The sequence below is a fragment of the Ursus maritimus genome, unplaced genomic scaffold (assembly GCF_017311325.1).
Source record: "Ursus maritimus isolate PB19 unplaced genomic scaffold, ASM1731132v1 scaffold_23, whole genome shotgun sequence".
Taxonomy (NCBI): domain Eukaryota; kingdom Metazoa; phylum Chordata; class Mammalia; order Carnivora; family Ursidae; genus Ursus; species Ursus maritimus.
Genome location: NW_024424786.1, coordinates 42,261,842 through 42,280,242, shown reverse-complemented (window position 1 = coordinate 42,280,242; position 18,401 = coordinate 42,261,842). Strand labels below are relative to the sequence as shown.

The 18,401-nt window shown below is 45.2% G+C and overlaps 1 protein-coding gene across 2 annotated transcripts in view; it reads left to right on the top strand.

The window, feature by feature from the left end:
• The window catches only part of CHKA (choline kinase alpha), a 58,491-nt gene that overhangs the window by 16,433 nt on the left and 23,657 nt on the right, over positions 1 to 18,401 (top strand). For both annotated transcript variants that reach the window (XM_040639549.1, XM_040639548.1), the window contains exon 2: positions 6,495 to 6,606. In XM_040639549.1, the coding sequence (XP_040495483.1) occupies positions 6,495 to 6,606 (112 nt within the window). The remainder of the gene's footprint in view (positions 1 to 6,494; positions 6,607 to 18,401) is intronic.

Sequence of the window (18,401 nt, the reverse complement as noted above, 5' to 3'; positions counted from 1 at the left end):
AAATTATATTTTGATCTATCAAGTTTTCATTAAAAGAGTCAGTCAAGAATATGAGATGGGGGTGCCTGGATGGCTCAGTCGGTTAAATGTCTGACTCTTGGTTTTAGCTCGGGTCATGATCTCAGGGTTGTGATATCAAGCCCCATGTCGGGCTCCTCCATTGGTGGGGAGTCTGCTTGAGATTCCCTCTTCCTCTGCCCCCACCACCTGCATTCTCTCACTCTCTCTAATATATAAATCTTAAATATAAGATCATGAGAGGGGAGTTCTGATGTGCTGACAGGCAAGGAGTGAGTGGTGTGGCTTGTTTGTAGGACATTTCAGCAATGGGTAGCAAAAATTTAAAAATGTTAGTGCTCTTTGACCCAGAAAAACCAACTGTGACTAAAGGGTCTCATCAGATTGTGCATAAAGGTTGATGTACAGGTGTCCATACCGTAGAGTTATGGATAGAAGTAAAAAGTTATGGAAAGGCCCACTATCTCCAGCAGTGGGCCATTGGCTAAACCATGCTTAGTCTTCAAGAGGAAATTGTGTGCGTGATTAAAAATTGTATTTTTAATGCTGAATTGATGGAAAATGCTTGTGTAATATAAATGCAAGAGGAACGTTATGGAGTAATACATTCAGTATGATCCCAATTTTAGTAACAAGAAAGAAGTAGGAAAAGAGGAGCTTAGAAAAATGACAACTAAAAAAAACCCAGAATGTCCGCTTGATCTCAGGGCCATGAGTTCAAGCCCCACCTTGGGTGTGGAGCCTACTTAAAAAAAAAAAACAAAAAAAACAAACCACCCAGAATGTTCAAAAGTGATTATGTTCAAATGATAGAATTTGGGTAACTTGTTATATTTTTTATTTTGGGATCTTTAAGATCCATATTAACATGATTTTTTGGGACATGAATTCTAAAATCTGAAAGGCAAATAATTTACTACACGTTACAAACAGCCTACGTTAGTTGCTCCAGTAAAACTGCGGAAACTTAGCTGAGTCCTTAAAAGCACACCCGGGTCAGCTGAGCTCTTTCCTGCTTGTGGTGAATATGAACACGAATATGGCGAATATGATGAAAGCAGCACAGTGCTCCCGGGCGCTGCCACGTGGCTTTGTTTGCACTAAAACTACTTTCTTCCGCGTAGAAACCCGTTAGCCCTAGGCTTCGGGGTGGTTCTTTGCTCTGTGTTGCATGGTTTTCTCTGGATATCCAGAGAAACTGAAAGGATTATTTTGATATCTGATTAACGACGGGTGTGCTAGAAACTCTTGATTGGGCCCAGGAGTCCGCTGGCTCTGTGCCTGGGGCCCGTGGGCCGGCTGGGCACCCGCTGTGGGCTGCTGACATGTGCTGAGTGTGAAACACTCGTGTTTGCTTCATTTTATTTGATATTTTGCTTCCTTGAGTGTCTTGTGTCTGAGTTCAACTAGGACATGGATGTTTCTTATACAGCTGTTCTGCAGCTTGTTTGAAATCCTTGAGGGTTCCCGGGGTTTTTACTTGGGAGGATATCTTGACAAATTGTTATGGTAAATTGGGCCCTTGTGGTTTTGCTTCCACGTCTGGGGCGTATCTTCCCAACGTATCTTCTTTTTCCCAGTCATGTTGTTTGGCTCATTGGTAACTGGCGTTTTTCTAGGTGGTTTCTCACAGCTTGGGGCATCCGGGATAATGACCTTGTTTCATTTATCTTGCTTGTCACTAAAAAATAACCGGCGGTTTACTTCCTCCCGCTACAGCCTATTGAACACCAGGGGCCACAGATAATTCAAGAGACGAAGGGTTTGCGGGTTGGGAGCTGGGCTCTGGCCGAGCTGGCCCGCCTGGCTTCTCTAGGAGCGCGGGATTAAACTTTGAATGGAGTTACACAACTCAGAACAGTAGCTCATCTGTTTGCTCCCACTGTTGACCGAACTCTCAAGAGTGTGTGACAGGAAGGAAAACGAGGGCTTTTAACTGATGGGATGCCTGTCCTGTCGCCTGGTAGCCAGGAGCCTGCGCGGCAGGGTGCTTCTGATAAGCCACGCACCGGAGGCGTTGCCCTGAGTTGAGAAGAAAGGTCAAGGCTGCTCTCATTCTCCTCCCTCCACTCCGTCCTTGTGCCTCGAGGAGGCTCACGTGGGGGAAAACCAGAGCCTTGGGTTCCCTGATCTTTCTGTTCCTCCCTCACTGGGAGAGACAGCTGATTTGCCTTTTGGGAAAAGAGGTCTTTTCTCTCGTGAAGATTCCCAGGTACTCATGATTGCTTTTAAGTAAGCTATTGAAAAAATTCTTAAATATGACTTTTATTTACGTCTGGGAAACATAGTTTCTGTAGAAGCACATTCAAGTTTTTAATCGGTTAAGAAAAAATCGTTACATATGGAAAAAAGCCATTTTTCTTTTTTAAAAAGTGCTTTATTGAGATACGGTTCGCATACCATACAATTCACCCATTTAAAGTGTGTTTATCTGGTGGGTTTTAGTATATTCACAAGTACGGGCAGCCGTCATCCCACAATCAGTTTTAGAACATTCTTCTCATCTCAGAAGGAAACCCTGGCCCCCAGCCCTGTCCCGCCCAGCCTTAGGCACTCACTGATCTGCTTTCTGCCTATAGATTTCCTTGTTCTGGACATTTCACATGAACGGAATCGTAGAATACGTGACTGGTTCCTTTCACTGAGCGTAATGTTTTAGCGCATGTCCGTACTTCTTTCCTTTTTTTAAAAGATAGTGGTAAAACGTACACAGCATGAAGCTTACTGTTTTTAACCATTTTTAAGTGGGTTAAGGATTTCACACTGTTGTGCAACCATCACCACCATCCATCTCATGAACGCTTCCATCTTCCTGGTCTGAAACTCTGTCCCCGTGAAACACCAGTTCCTCTCCCCCCAGTAAGCACTGTCCCTTGACATCATTAGCTCAATCAGAATCTGTTTTTGTCATTTCGTGTGTGTTTACTGGAATGTGGTATAGCCTTTGGACGCATAGCTCTGCCGACATCTTGATTTTAGCCCCAGAAGACCGAAGTGTCTCAACTCCAGAACTGCAAGATACGTTCATGTTGGTTTAAGCCATGAAATTTGTGGTTATATGTTACAGCAGCCCCAGGAAACAATGACATCCGTTTTTCGCACCTTTGTACAGACTGGTCCTGATGTAAGGCTCTTGTGATTGTGTGGCTCCCACAGCACCTACTGTGTGCTTAGCATGACACAGTGCTATCCCTCCCTGCCTCGTCTCCTCATCTTAGACAAGAGGCAGTATCAGCATCCGCCCTGCAGGATTGTGGGGAGGGGGAACTGAGCTAACCTGTTGAACACTGCAGCCCAGGGAGCTCTTAAAATGGCTAAAAGATGGGTGCCTGGGTGGCTCAGTCGATTAAGTCTGATCTTGATTTCAGCTCAGGTCACAGTGTCAGGGTCATAGGATGGAGCTCTGTGACGGGCTCCACACAGGGCGTGGAGCCTGCTTGGAATTCTCTCTCTCCCTCTCCTCTCAAAAAAAAAAAAAACAAACAAACAAGGATTCCCTCTCTCTCTGCCCCTCCCCCCACTCAAGAAAAATAAAATGACCAAAGAAAGTGCTACTCTTTTACAGAGGGGTGAATTTGAGGCTCAGGGAGGTTTAGTGATATGCCGAAGATCACACAGCTAGTCAGTGGCAGTACTGGAATTTGAATCCCTGGCTCTGAAGCCAGTGGTCTTTCAAGTAGCATGGTGCCTTCCTCCCGACTATCTCTTAGGGAGCTTACGGTCTAATTAATGAGGGAGCCAAGCCTAACCCGCCAGAGCTAGTAAGACAAATGTAACAGGAGGGAGTTTGGAGAAGAGAGACAACACTGCTGCTGCTTGCTGCCATCTTCAGAAAAGCTTTACTGAGCGCTCACCATTTGCAGTGCCTAGGCCTTGAGAATTGTAGCGAGACGTTACCCCTGCCTTCAAGGAGCTAGCAGGGAAGGTCGCGAAAGCTTCATGAGATGCTTGGACTTTGAGCTTGGTCTTAAACTGTAGGTAGTTTTTAGGTAGCAGAAAAGGTAAGGAGGATTTGCAGATTGGGAGAACACGAGGAAGGGCATTGTGACAAGCTGTAGCGTTAGCATTAGATCTTGTTGCTTGTAACAGAAACCCCAGAGTAACAGTGGCTTCAACAACCCAGAAGTTTATCTCCCTCTTGTGTTAAAGAGGCCCGGAAGTAGACCGGCTGGGCAGGTATGGCAGCTCCATGGGCTCGATGGAGATGCGGGCTCCTTTTGGCTAACGGCCCTGCTGTTCTGTGGCTCTCGTTCTAATGATCTAAGAAGCTGCTAAAGCTCTGGCCATCTGTGCCAGTCAAGATGCTGGCAAGAAAGAAACAACACTAGACGTTTCAACATAGAGAATTTAGTATAGGGAATTAGGTGAACAGGCTTTAGAGAACCAAAACAAAAATGGGAGCCAGTGGCGCACAGAACTGCAGGAAGCAGCCCCTTCCTTGGGCTGAAGGACCAAGGGACGAGGTGGGGGTTATCAGACCCTGCAGCTGGGCGCCCCCGTCCCTGTGGATAGGGCACTGCTTGGCTGTACTGGCATCTGAGGACTTAAGGAGCACCCCCTGGAGCTGAGGCCCAGACCTCTGAGCTGGTATCCCGGAGAAGGTGCCGTGAGGCTGGTTCTGGGGTTGGTGAAAGAAGTGGGGGTTCCCCTGTTGCTACTCCAGCACTCAGACAAGAACAACAAGCCGACCTGTCTCCTTCCTCCAGCCTTCCAGCCTCCCTCCAGTGCCCCCACTGGCAGACCCTAACTGGGAGCAGCTGGCAAAGGAGATTTGTAACGGGTGGAGCCCCCAGCCCAGGATCACAACCGAGAACTGAAGTGTGGACTTGGAGCTCGGAGACAAGAGCTTCGCGATTGACATACTGCCCTCTCCTTGTTTCAGACATCAGGATAGAGGACAGGAAGAAAGGGACAAAGCCCATGAGGGTGTCACACAGACACTGCCTTTTACATTCTGTTTCTCAGCACCTGGTCCCGTGGGCACACCTACCCGTGAAGGAACTGGTAAATAGTCTTGGCGCGTTGCTGCCTGAATAGAACCTGGAAGGGAAGAGAATGTCTGCCACAGAAGCAGACTTTTCAGAATTGTTCACTCATGTTAATATGCCAACGTTAACAAACCTCCCGGTAAAAATTTCTCCCTGTTCTCTCTTCTCCCCACACAATCTCTTGGTCTGTATTTTGTAGCTCTTGGCAATGCTTGTCAGCGTATGCTCGTAATCCCTGTGTAATTCTGTACCTAATGGTGTAAATTAGGTGCGTATTTTAGTCTCACTTTGGGGAGCATAGCTTGACTAGACTGGACTGATTATGGATGCAGCAGGGAAAAAGCTGGCGGCTCCTGCGACCGGGGGATGTCCTTCTAGAAAGCTGCGGTTCGATCTCCTGGCCACTTTCTCTCCCCGAGCAGCGCGTCTCCTGCCACGTGATGCAGAAGCCTCCGACAGGCAGGTGTGGGCTCGGTTCGCTGGAGCGTGTAGCCTCAGACACTGCCCTGTGATTTTGAATTCTGACAGTTCCATGTCTGGTTTGTCTTCATTAGAGAGGCTGTTTCTTGAGGACAAGGGCCAGAGCACGGTTCGGTTTTGTTTCCTGCTAGCTTCCAGCACAGTGCTTTGCTAGACAGTCGTTCCTTAAGACGTGCTGGCTAGATAAGATGAGCATTTCGGGAGTCCGAAGTCGGCTGCTGATGACGTGCTTCTTGTCTGGAACTCCTGACTGTACAGGATTTTGTATTCCTTCATTTCGCTCCAGTTCCTCCATTAACTGGCCTTCCTCTCTACCTAGTCACGTCCAACCCACACAGGTGGTTGGTCCCAAAGGCAGTTACTCTCCTGTTTAAGTGACCCCTGTAATTTGTTTCTTGTCTCTCGTCATCAGAGTGGAAGGTTCAGGGTACTGAGATCTCTGATCGTTTCCTCTGAGCGCTCCAAGAACCAGTTAATGTTGCAAGTTTTTTGAAAAGGCTCTTAGTCAAAATCAGTTGGGACGTTTTTAATAACTCGGAGCTCTACTGTATACTTCAAGTGGAAGGTCCTCGGGAAAGTGGATTAAGTATTGCCCCAGGATTTTAACCTGGTCATTATGGGAGTACAGTGGAGATTTGGGATCCTAGAAGCACATGAGCCTGAAGGAATGCATCTGGGATCCCCCCGCCCCCAGTGTTGCGCAAGGTCCTCTTCAGTCCTGCTCGTTCTCTAGAGGCGCACGCCATGTACAGGTGCACGCGTGCAGTTTAGACAGAGCTCACGTCCAGCGTTAAGCTAAGAAGAACAGATAGGGGATGTGCCTGTTTGTAGTGTTTGATCCAAACGCTGTGCAGCTCATGGTGTATATCGCAAGTACCCGAGGGTCGATCAAGACTCCGATGGGGGCAGTTCCTGCGGGACCCTGACGTCTCATCCATAGTTGTCCAAGAAGGGCAGTTTAGCTGACCTTCAAGATACTGATGCTTACTGTCCTCTTATTTCCAACAGAGGTGGCCTCAGTAACATGCTGTTCCAGTGCTCCTTACCCGACACCGTGGCCACCATTGGTGACGAGCCTCGGAAAGTGCTCCTGCGGCTCTACGGGGCGATTTTAAAGATGGTGAGTTCGTAGGCTGCGTGGGGACGGGAGGGCCCTGTGAGCAGTTTTCATCCTCTCTCCTCAATTACCTGGGAAGAGATTTTAAATACTTTAGTGGTATTATTAAAGCTATTTTTACATATTGCTTTTATTTTAATTGGGCTGCACAACTGGGTTTTTTGCTTATATCCTGTTATGTTCTGAATTCCTGTTTTTGCTCATAATTTATTAGTAAGCTAGTACAAATATTCTCAGCTTTACATCCAGAGAAAAGTAGGATGTTGGTTAGATCTTTAGTAGTGGTTATGATGCTTGGATTTTCCACACATTGAATTTTTAGCTCAGATCTAGGTTGTAAAATTCTAATGTGGAAAAGGTATTGTTTTTAATAACATGAACATAAAGGTTTTACAGGGCATAGGGGAGCCCTGTGGACTAAGTATGATCTCAGTGGAGCTGAATTTATTAACTATCTCCCTTTGAGATTTCTTTAAAACATTGAATTGGCTAGACTCATAGTCTTTCTAAATTTTTATATTAATTGAATCTAATTTTCAATTAAAGTGCCTTATTTATTGAATTGTCTTAACCAATTGTAGGAGATCCCAAATGTCTGGATTCTTTTTCTGTTTATACCATGAATTTGCCATTTTACTGACTACACATACAAATATTTATTTGATATATTTCTGTGGTAGAATTTTAATATCCGTTTAAATCTTCTTCGGAAGGGCCCATTTTGATCTTCATGAAATGGAGAATAGTTTTCCGACTTAATATTTTAAGAGACAAGTCTCAGCTCAGTCTGAGGGGAAGATTATGCCTGGGTCTACGATGATCCGATTCTAATGTTCAGAGCATCAGAGTGAGAGCCGGTGCTCTGTGTCGTAATGTGACCGAGCCTTTCGTTGGATCGTTTTCCTTGGCCTTGTCAGGCCGCGCAGTGCTCAGGATCTGAGTGTTGGAAGCCATGTGCCCTTTGCCCTGGACACCTGAGGCCACTTTGTGGTGAGGAGCACACAGCTGACCCTGACTCCTTACCGAGGGTACACAAGTGACAGGGTTCTTGTGTTGACCACACAGTTGGGTTTTTCGTTTAATCGAGTTGCACATTCAAAGCACAGTTTTTGAAAAACCCAGTTAATGTCCTTTTGGTACTTCAGTGAAATCGGTCTTGAGCCATTTTATCTTTGAGGACATCCTCTAACAATTAGTCCTATTTCTGCTCATTTCTGTGCTTTCATGTGGGCAACACTTTTAAAATACTCTAATAACCAGCTGCTGGAATTACACATGATACAGACTATTGTTTAAATCTGATTTATGAGGCTTTCGTTTGTATTTATAACTTTAGGGGCGTTTTAAACGTGCACTCTGTGCCCCTCGGTGCCAGGCTCTGCTCTGGGTCTGTGCTGTTTGGGTTGTGGGTCACCAGCCACAGGGGGCTATCAAGCATTTGAAATGTGAGTGTGACCGAGGATGGGAATTTTTAAGTTTTAATTACTTTGAATTAACTTAAATTGCAATGGTCACGTGTACTGGTGGCGCCGCGACGGACAGCACAGCTCCAGGGCGTGCTGTGTTACCGGGTGGGCAACGTAGCGAAGCCGTCGGCAGCACAGCCTGGCCCTGAGCCGGTGACTCTTCCCCGAATACCTGCAATAGAAATGTCTGGAAACAGAATTTGTTTTAGCATTTCTATGTCCCTATTTATGTTTTGGTAACTCAAAAATAAACAGAATAAAGGCACTTAAAGTGGAATTAATTCTTGCCAAACTATTAGAATGGAGTACGTTTTACATATAGTTCTAATTTATAGGAGGGCACTCTCCATTTAGCTCCTTAATTATGTTTTTGTTAGGCAAATGTCACTTGCCATTCCCAAAGCTGCCTCCGCTGTGCGGGGCGGAAACTGTGCCGGGAGACGAGCAGCTAACTGGACAGTCTGCGGGTGTCTCCAGGCTCACAATTGATTTACTGGACAGAAGTCTCATTCTTGCTGGAAAAAAGCTGTTTCTTTGCTGTAGAGGAGGGAGTCTGCTTTCAGTGTAAATACTTGGGCCGAGTCCTTAGTTCAAGGACACTTTCTTTGTTCAGTGTCAACTTAGTAAAAGTATGAAACCTGCAGCCCCAAATGGACATGATTTGGAGAGGTTTTTGTTCTTTAGGGTTCGGCAGGGACACTGGTTGCCAGGTGGAATTTTAGACACAAATGGCCATTGTAAACTGTGGGTCATTTGAATACCTTGACAGCAGGAGGAGGGGAACCAGACTGGAGGGCTCTGAGAAAAGGCTACGGGAGAGAGAAGATGGCAGAGGCAGACGCTGAGCCCGGGAGGCACGAGCCAGGTGGCCGCTGCCAGCAGGTGCCGGCAAAGCTGGGCTCTCCCAGCGCTGCACCGGGGATCCCACCGCACACTTCAGTGCCTCTTCAAGTATTTTCAACTCCGATTTAAAGGATCTATAATTTTTGTTGCGGGGGTGTGAGTTCACTCAGCTTGCTGACCAGCTCTTTGGAATGAATCTGGCCTACAGCAGAGGGACGGACAGACAGAGTCTGCCGTGAGGCTTCTGTTCCCACCACAACAAAAAAATGTCGCCAGAATTGATAGTGATTGTTAGGATTCGCATTCATTAAGAGATGTGGCCGAGCAAATCTAGAGCCTGCACGAATAATAAACCCGTTATTGTCATACATGAACGGGTTAAAGACAGAAACATAATACAACTCAAATGTTATGCTTTCCCTGTCTGTACTCTCCCTGTGGGGAAAGCACACACGTCCCTATGCCTGTATGTGCACTGTCCAGGTAAACTGGGATCCCCGAAATGGGCTGTATAAATGCAGCTGCAGCAGGTTTCAGAGTGGGTTAGAGTAAGCTCCTTCCTTAAAAAATGTTAACTGACAACTATAGGTAAAGATAGACCTGTGTATTTTCTCAGACGGTCTTGCTGTTTTGCTTAAGGACACATTAGAGCATGAGTTATGTCCCTTCCTTCGCTTTCTCCTTCTCATTTGACACTTTTGAGTTTTTTACCTCTGAGAATCAAATATTAAGGAGAAATGTTTCTTTGGTTTACATTTACAATCCTTCACAATGACCGCGTTGAAGATAATGAGATATTGCTCAGCTTTTTCCTTTTTCTTCACCGTGGTGTGTGAGACGGCTGAGACCGTGGCAGTGAGGTCCTAATCCTCGGTGCTCTTCACTGCGGGCTGAGGGGCAGAAAGCCGGCAGCTCCTGTCCCCAAATGTCGTTCTCTCCCAGCCAGTTTCTGTAATGTATACACTAGAAACATCAAAATATCCGTCTGATCTTAAAGCAGTACCTGCCAGTACAGTTCCAGGTCTGTTTCACACGGTCTGGCTTTCATTTTAACGAGGAGGGTTAGTTTCTCTGGTTGCACAGATGACGGACACGGAATTCCGCTGTCGAATCACCCCGAAGCACAGTAGTGTAGTTTAACAGAACATGAGAAGTACTCGTTCAGCCTTTACCATGTGGAAAGAGATGTAACTGCTAGAAGAGAGCTTGAAACGATAACGCAAGCTATAAATGTAACTTGGTTTTTTTCCTTTCTGATACTGGGAAGGAACATGAGCTCCGCAACGTCCAGTAGCAGCCTTTTCAAAGCAGCAAGTTTGGCTGATTACAAATAACCCGTTTGCTTATTTATCATGAATTGTGGAAGACACAAATGTCAGTACGTATTGTTCATTCAATGTAACCTGTGCCAGTTGGCGGAAGTCTCAGAGGATTGCTTTGTCCCTTCCTCTGTCAGAACAGTGACTCTGTGTTGAGCCAGTTCCTTCTGTGCATGAATGGAGAGATTTGACCTCACCGTTTTGAACAGTCTCACGGGCATGAACGTCCATAATCCACATCAAAGATCTCTCGAGTGTTGTCTGGGAAAATGTTTTTGTGTGTTCTTTGAGCAATAGAAGGCTAATATTAGTGCTTGTTTGAGTACTAACCATAATAAAATTAAAGGCATCAAGGCACAACGCAGATATGTATTCATGACTCAAAAGGGTACAGTCTGGGACATGTTCTGTTTTAAATCCAGAAAGCAAAATGTCATCTTCCCTGTTTTCTCTTAATGCCAGTTTAAGTAGAAATTAAACCACCCTAAAATATGGGAAACAGTATGGGAACAGCCCATGGATAGTTCATCCTAAACTATCAGCAACTGAGAAGTCGACTGCTTACAAACATTGAAGAGACCGTCGGACTCGTGCTGCCTCACGAGGAGCCCGGCTTTGTCCCAGAGACTGGGGAGAGCACATGTCCCTGGTAACTGAGTACTGTGAACTCTGTGCATTTTTTTCTCATGTTAGGATCCTCATGAGCTTAAGTTGTTTTGTTTACTCTGCGTTAAAAAACCCCCTTGGACTTTGAGTGTGGTGTAATTACATGTATCCCTAAGGTAGTCCAGCCCCCCCCCCCCCCAGAAGTAACACATTTTTTAGTATTGTGTGTTCCCACTTGATCTAACCTAGTGTTTTTTCAGTTAATACTCAAGAGACAGTTGCCAAGTCACTATCTGCGGCCCTTCTATACCTGCTTTGGTGCCTTCATTTGATAACTAAATAAATCGCAGACTACTGTGTCTAATTTTGACATATGCCAAGTGTCTTTGTCTTGCTGGTCTTAAATGTTTGGGATTTATAGCATGAAGCCAATACAGATTTCTGGTCCCTGGAACGATGGTGTGACTGCAGCCCGCCCGGCTGGGGAAGGAATGGCTTTGTGTTGGGTGGCGTGAAGGGCACTTGGGGGTAATGTACCACTTTAGCTGTCTGTGCATGTGTTCTCTGCCGCAGGCTGTCCATGCGATCGTGCCTGGAGCACTCTGGTTTCCAGGTGACAGACACGATTCACGGTATAGTATGAGTCCTCTGAAGTTGGAGCATTCTCTACAGCTTTAATTTCTTTCTTTTAGTCCTTGGTTTCAAGAAATGCTTTTTAAAAAGAAAATGGAAATGCTTTTGTTAAGTAGCACCAGCTACAGCCTGTGCTGTGCTCACGAAGTACAGCGATTAAGATTTCGGAATGTTACGTAACGAATATATCCCTTTTTGGTTTTGGGGTTTCCTTTGTTTTGGGGGGTTTTTTTGTTTGTTTTTTTCTTTTTGGTCCGAGGCAAATCCAATCCCTTTCTTCTGTTTCCTCAGTAGAAAATGATTTGGTAATTTTAGAAATTTATGGGCCTCAAAATTCATTTGAGGTATGTAGTTGCTTCTTTCTTCATTCTACTTTCAGCTTTAAGGAAATACCATGTTGTCTTGATATTCTGGTCAGAGTTAGAAACAAACTCTCTTCCTTGCGCCTGTCAGTCCGTATCCTCCCCGTACCCTGTAGCTGTACGAGGGTCAGCAGTGCTGGTCCAGCATGAAGGCACGCACAGGCTAGAGAAGCCAGGCCTCTCTTCCTGCAAACGTGTTGCTTGCAGGTCAGCCCTCGGGGTGCTTATGACTAATGTGCCTGAAGTCTTGGAGGTCTTGGGGCGGCAGGTTACCCTGGATCAGACATAATTTTGAGAAGGTTCTGGAAGGAGCCTGTCTTCTGGTTTATGTCTTCCTAGAGCCTCTTAGAACTTCTGGTCTCCTGTTGATGGATCCAGTCATCGCATTTTGCAAAGTTCAGAGGATCAGATTGTTCTAGAATGTTCTTCAAGGTAATTGAAGATGCTCTAGAGAAGACCATAAAATGTTAAGAATCATTTGTCTGCTTAAGTTCTTGTAAGTCACATGTGCTCATTAGAGAATCACATATTTTATTTTTAAGTAATCTCTACGCCCAACATGGAGCTCGAACTTGAGACCCCAAGATCAGTTGCACGTTTCACCAACTGAGCCAGCTCAGCGCCCCCAGCTATACTTTAAATCATTACATTGTGGTCTCACATTTTAATGTGTTCTGTAAAATATTTTTTTCAGAAAATGCTGTAAGAGACCATGAAAACAAATATAGAATGTGTTCGTAGAAATCAGGGAGAAGGAAGGTTAGGATCTATGGTAACAGTGAGAAGAAAATGTACTGCAGAAGGTTATGGAAGGAGCCACATGACTACTGTGCATTCTCCGGAGCCACAGTTCTCATACTGTCCTCGCCCCAGCTCACCTGAGGCATGGCACAAGGCCCCTGTGTCAACCCCTAGAGAGTCAAGTGTGCTCAGATCTCAGGGTGGATCCGCAGAGCCACAGGCCACACAGTAAAGAGCCCGCGCCACGGCAGGACCAGATGAGCATCACAGTGACTGAACATGCCGAGTAGTGCAACACCTCCTGCTTTGGGGGTAAATACCGACGGTCTGGGAGCTGCTTGGGACTCAGCTCATGAGGATGATCCCAGATTGTCCTAGGCCAGATTGTGACATGTCCTAGAAGTTGAGTCTAGCTAACATTTGGATTATTCTTTATCTTGCATTGTAGGGTCCCAGAGTGTTTTTAAAAGGCCATAACCAACTTGCTCTTTTGTACAGAACTTTTAAAGGAGCCAGGTGAGGGGCGCCTGGCTGCTTCACTTGGTAGAGCTCTCGACTTTTGATCTCAGAGCCATGAAACCCCCGCGTTGGGCGTGCAGTCTACTTAAAGTAGATAAATAAGCCAGCTGATTGCTCTGTGTACTTTTTTGTGCTTCTGCTTTTGGTGGAGAAGGAAGGGCTAGTGAGAAGGGCTGTCCTCCGTGTTTGTATCAGACACTCTTTTTTGTATCTTTTTATTTCTGTGGCCACCATGACATTTAGCATAGTGATTACTTCCTCCTTATAACAGTATCTGTAGTTGACGGTTTGATTTCCTAAACAGCATCTCCAGTGTATTACACTGTTGGTGACATGTCATCGTTTGTAGCTGATTCGACACTTTTCCCAGCCTGTCCCACCAGTAGCTAGCTCATTCACTGGTGGGCTTTTAAAGGTACTTGGAAGACAGATGTTTCAGTATTACAAATAACATTTAAATAGCTGGATGCCACTTTGTGCCACTGTCTTTATGCCACTTTGGCTGATTTATTTACATGCACAGCCACACATACACGGACTGTAGGGAAAGTGAGGTGTGCTTTGTCTTAGCGCACAAATGGGGCTTTATTAGAGTAGTTCAGTTGTAAAACTAGCTCCCTCATCGTTAGAGGAATCTGTCATTAAGAACTGGCCAGATGGTAAGAGTTTATTCTGCCGAATAGCTTGGACAAATTTAAAGAAATAAATTGTTGTATTTTGGAATATTGGGTAACTTTAAATAGAACATTTTTTGATCTGAAAATCATATAAGATAAATTTAGTCAAGTGATATTTGTTCATCTTAGCCCCTAAAGTTGTCTTACTATTTGATTTTCATTTTTTTTTTCAGAGCATGAAATAAAACATTTTAAAACTGATTACCTGGAATATGAAGGGTACTTTTTACTGTAGTCTTTATTTTTTTAAAGATTTTATTTATTTGTTTGAGAGAGAGTGAGTGAGAGAGAGAGAACACAAGTGGGGGAAGTGGCAGAAACAGAGGGAGAAGCCGGCTTCCCACTGAGCAGGGAGCCCAGCGTGGGGCTCAATCCCAGGACCCCAGGATCATGACCTGAGCTGAAGGCAGACGCTTCACCGACTGAGCCACCCAGACGCCCCTTTTTCATAGTCTTTAAAGTGCAAGAGGCTTTACATGGAGTTTTGTCAGAAAAGTAACATTTGAAACCTTACATCAAATGTATTTATTATAAAAGTAACGTATACTTTTAAACTTTTTTGCAACAATACAAGTATGTAAAATAAAAAGTGAAAGTCCTCTACTTTCTCATCCCTTACTAATAAAATTCAGGCTTTTAGGAATTTAGGTTTTAAATTTAAAAGTTTTTGGTCCATCAAAAATCTGCTTCAGCTTTCAAAATCTTGTATAAGTCTAAAATAAAATATAAACCATACTCCTGTTACTACTGCTACCACTTTAGCCAGTTTTGTTTCCTACATCACAGTCTAATGAATTTGTGGATTATAATGAAGACTTTCAGATTCTCTTAAAAACCAAGACCAAAATAAGAAGAAAAGAACGAGGAAGATGAGAGGAAGCCAGTGGCAGTATATTTTTAATTATCACTGGGTGTCCTTCTGTTTTTTGTTTTTGTAGTCTCTTTGTCTTACAGTTCACCCGTCTAGGGTGTACAATTCAGTGGTTTTAGAGTCTTAAACATATTTGATGCATTCCTACTACTTCTTAGGTCTTGAAATTTCTGTGTTTATTTCTTTTTTATTTTTATTTTTTTAAGATTTTACTTATTTGGGGGCGCCTGGGTGGCACAGCGGTTAAGCGTCTGCCTTCGGCTCAGGGCGTGATCCCGGTGTTCTGGGATCGAGTCCCACATCAGGCTCCTCCACTATGAGCCTGCTTCTTCCTCTCCCACTCCCCCTGCTTGTGTTCCCTCTCTCGCTGGCTGTCTCTATCTCTGTTGAATAAATAAATAAAATCTTTAAAAAAAAAAAAAAAGATTTTACTTATTTGAGAGAGAGAGCAAGAGAGCATGGGTGGGAGGAGGGGGAGAGGGAGAAGCAGGCTCCCCGCTGAGCAGGGAGCCCGATGCAGGACTCGATCCCAGGACCCTGAGATCATGACCTGAGCTGAAGTCAGACGCTCTACCGACCGAGCCACTCAGGCGCCCCGTCTGTGTTTATTATTTTTTTTTAAAGATTTTATTTATTTATTTAACAGAGATAGAGACAGCCAGCGAGAGAGGGAACACAAGCCGGGGGAGTGGGAGAGGAAGAAGCAGGCTCATAGAGGAAGAGCCTGATGTGGGGCTTGATCCCATAACGCCGGGATCACGCCCTGAGCCGAAGGCAGATGCTTAACCGCTGTGCCACCCAGGCGCCCCAATTTTTAAAAAGACTTCATATTGTGGGGAATTTCAGATACACACAAAAGTGGAGCAGAAGAGTGTAATGAGCCCCAAGTACCCCAATATCCGTCTTTCCCTCTGACCAGCCCTTCATCCTCGCCCTTGTTCATTCTCTGGGCTTATTCTGAAGCATATTCCAGATATCACACTAGTGTTTCCATGAAGGTTTCCATCTATATCTATATAAGATGATTAAAAAAAAATGACCATATTGTTTACATCAAAAGATTTTAGTAATTATTTGATATTAACCAGTATTCAAATTCCTAATACAAAAAATTGTAGTTTTAGTTTATATATGACAGCTAGTCTTTATTAACATGAAAAGGTGGCAAAAAATTTGGAGTCCTGTTAAATATTTATACAATATATTTTTAATATCTGCTTCAAATAAACTTGTGCCTCTGAAGTAAAATCCCACAGATTCCGAGATACATTTTACTTCCCATCTTCCCGCACAAAAAAGTTCTCTGACCTCTTTTTTGGCAGTATGAGTCTGTCTCTGGTTGGCTTATCGGGATGAGGCCTCTTCTCTCTCTTTTCGTGAAAGTCTTCACTGGTTTGAGATTTCTTGGTCTTGCTCTCTTGTTTACAGGGTTGAGGGAGCCTGAACATTCTGTACTGAGGAAACAGAACAGAGGGTTGAATGTGGCAGAAGTCCATCTTGCCTTCATGACGGTGCTCTCATGGTATAAGTAATGCACTCATCTGGGGGTGGGATGGGGTGGGGAGGGGTGGGGGAATCCTTAACAGAATTTATTTCCACTGGTGTGAGTATTAAAAAGGAATGGCCTTGGGAACTAAGGCAGTTTGTAACTTTGGATGAAGTGACTTGCTTTTGAGAGCACCATTGGGCAGGGGAAAGGGACTTCTGTTGGCTGAATAACCCCTTAACTGTATCTCCCTAAGAAGATACAGTTCGAATAATAACAGCATAGGAATAACCACAGTCACTTAGAATTTCGTACAGGTCAAATCCCGTTACAACAAACTTCAGTAGGATATCCAAATTCCATATTTGTCTTTTCTGACAAAGTATCAATAGACAGTATATCATATTACAGAACTTTTTTGGTTCTTAACTTTCCTTAGGGAGAACAAGCACAGGATTTAACGTTCTGGGGGCATTTTGGCCCCATTCAGTAACCAGATGAACACCACAGCCAGTTTCCCAGCTCGGACCACGGACGCGAGTTTGCCCGAAGCCGGCTGGCTCCGTCGCGGAGGCCGTGCCTTGAGCTTCACAACGTGGCCGGTCCTTTATTCGTGCCGGCAAGCAGTGTAGTGAGCAGCGGGATTGCTGGTGCTTTGGGGGAAGACTCACCGTAAGTGAAAGATGGAGCCCTGATTTGTGAGGACCCGGTAGGCCGCAGGGGAGAGAGGGACACCTGAAGTCCGAGTCCGAGGTAGCAGCGCGGCCGAGGGGGTGGTCTGGAGGGAAGGAAGGAGCCGCGCTTTCGTGGTACCCAGTTGCTCCTCCCCGGAGTTTACCACGTCACAGGCCCAAGCCGTGTGGTCAGCAGTATTTTCATTTTCGTAGCTTTCATTGTAACGGGATTTACCCTGTAACATCTTTGCATCAGAGAAACGCAGATGACACAAATGAAAGTATATACCCGCATTTGTGCTTCCTGTACTTTGTACAAAATGAAGTTCACAGGACGTTCAGGATGTTACTGAATATGTGTAAGTGCAAGTCTTTTGCAGAGAGCTTCGTGAACGTGGACTGTGGTTTGCCTCTGCGGAGGAAGCTGCCGCGGGCACTGTTTGTGCAGAGCGCGTGACAGCGCCCGGGGCGCGTGTCCGTGCAGGGTGGACGGGAGCGCGGCTCTGACGCGCTGGGGTCTTTGAGTGGCGCTGGCGTAGCTGGTGTTGCTTAACGTGGCATTTTTTTTCCCCCTGTCCATACTTTCCACCCTTGGTACAGGTGTTTTTGATAAAGCTGTGGAATGGAAAGGTATGTTTTTCATGGGGTGTTCAAGAATCTTTTACCTTAACATTTTTAAAAAGTTCCCTTTATGGGCTTCCTTCTGTGTCTGGCTGAAGCCGGCTTTGTTCAGTTTCAACAAATAACATTTCTAGAGGCAATATTTGAGTGTAAAATTTTGACATGATGCTTAAGTTTCTGACTTGCTTTTCTCCATCCCCTTATTAAAGATAGTATGAAGATTTTTAAAGCACTTGGGGTGGGGGGTTGCTTTTAAAAGATACGAGCTGTGCTATGAAGAAAGAATGTAGCCAGAGAGTTGCTTAAGGTAGTTAAGGGTCTGGTTGTTATTGCCAGATCCCTGGTTTCCAGTAACTCGCAGTTTCATTGAGGGAAGTGCTATAAAAATATCCCTTAATATATTAACATATATTAAGTGTAAGGACTTCATTAAATTCGCATGACCCTCTTTTTGGTGGAGGAAGAATTCAGATTGAGCCAGTGACAGGCTGAGCGAGCAGGGCTAGTCTGTGAAAGTGGCAGGTTGGCAGGCTCGTCGCACGGGTTCTGTGCCAGGGCTCCTGCCTGCACAGGGCTTTCTTCTCTGTCCCTGCTCTGTGCTGACCGTGGCGACTTGCCACGGGTGCGTGCACACTCTCTGTTCTTGCAGGAAGGAAGCTTCCTCAGGAGAGTGTTGCCTTGAAGGAACCACCTAGCTAAATTGGGGAGACCACTTGACCATTTGTCTTGGGAAGGCCTGATTGGAAGAGCGCCCCCTATTGACATCCTCAGACAGTGAAATTGTGAAAAGGTACACGGCTGTTTGGGGTCAACAGCACATTCCTTTTCCTGTAAAGAAACGAAGCGATTCCTCGGGTGCTGGTCCTAGTGCTGGGCACCGGTGCTGCATTTGTCTGCCGCTGGTGACTTCCGTGGGTTGAGAAGCACTCAGTAAAGGTCTGTGACGTTTTGTAAACCCCGACTGTTCTGGCGGTTGCAAA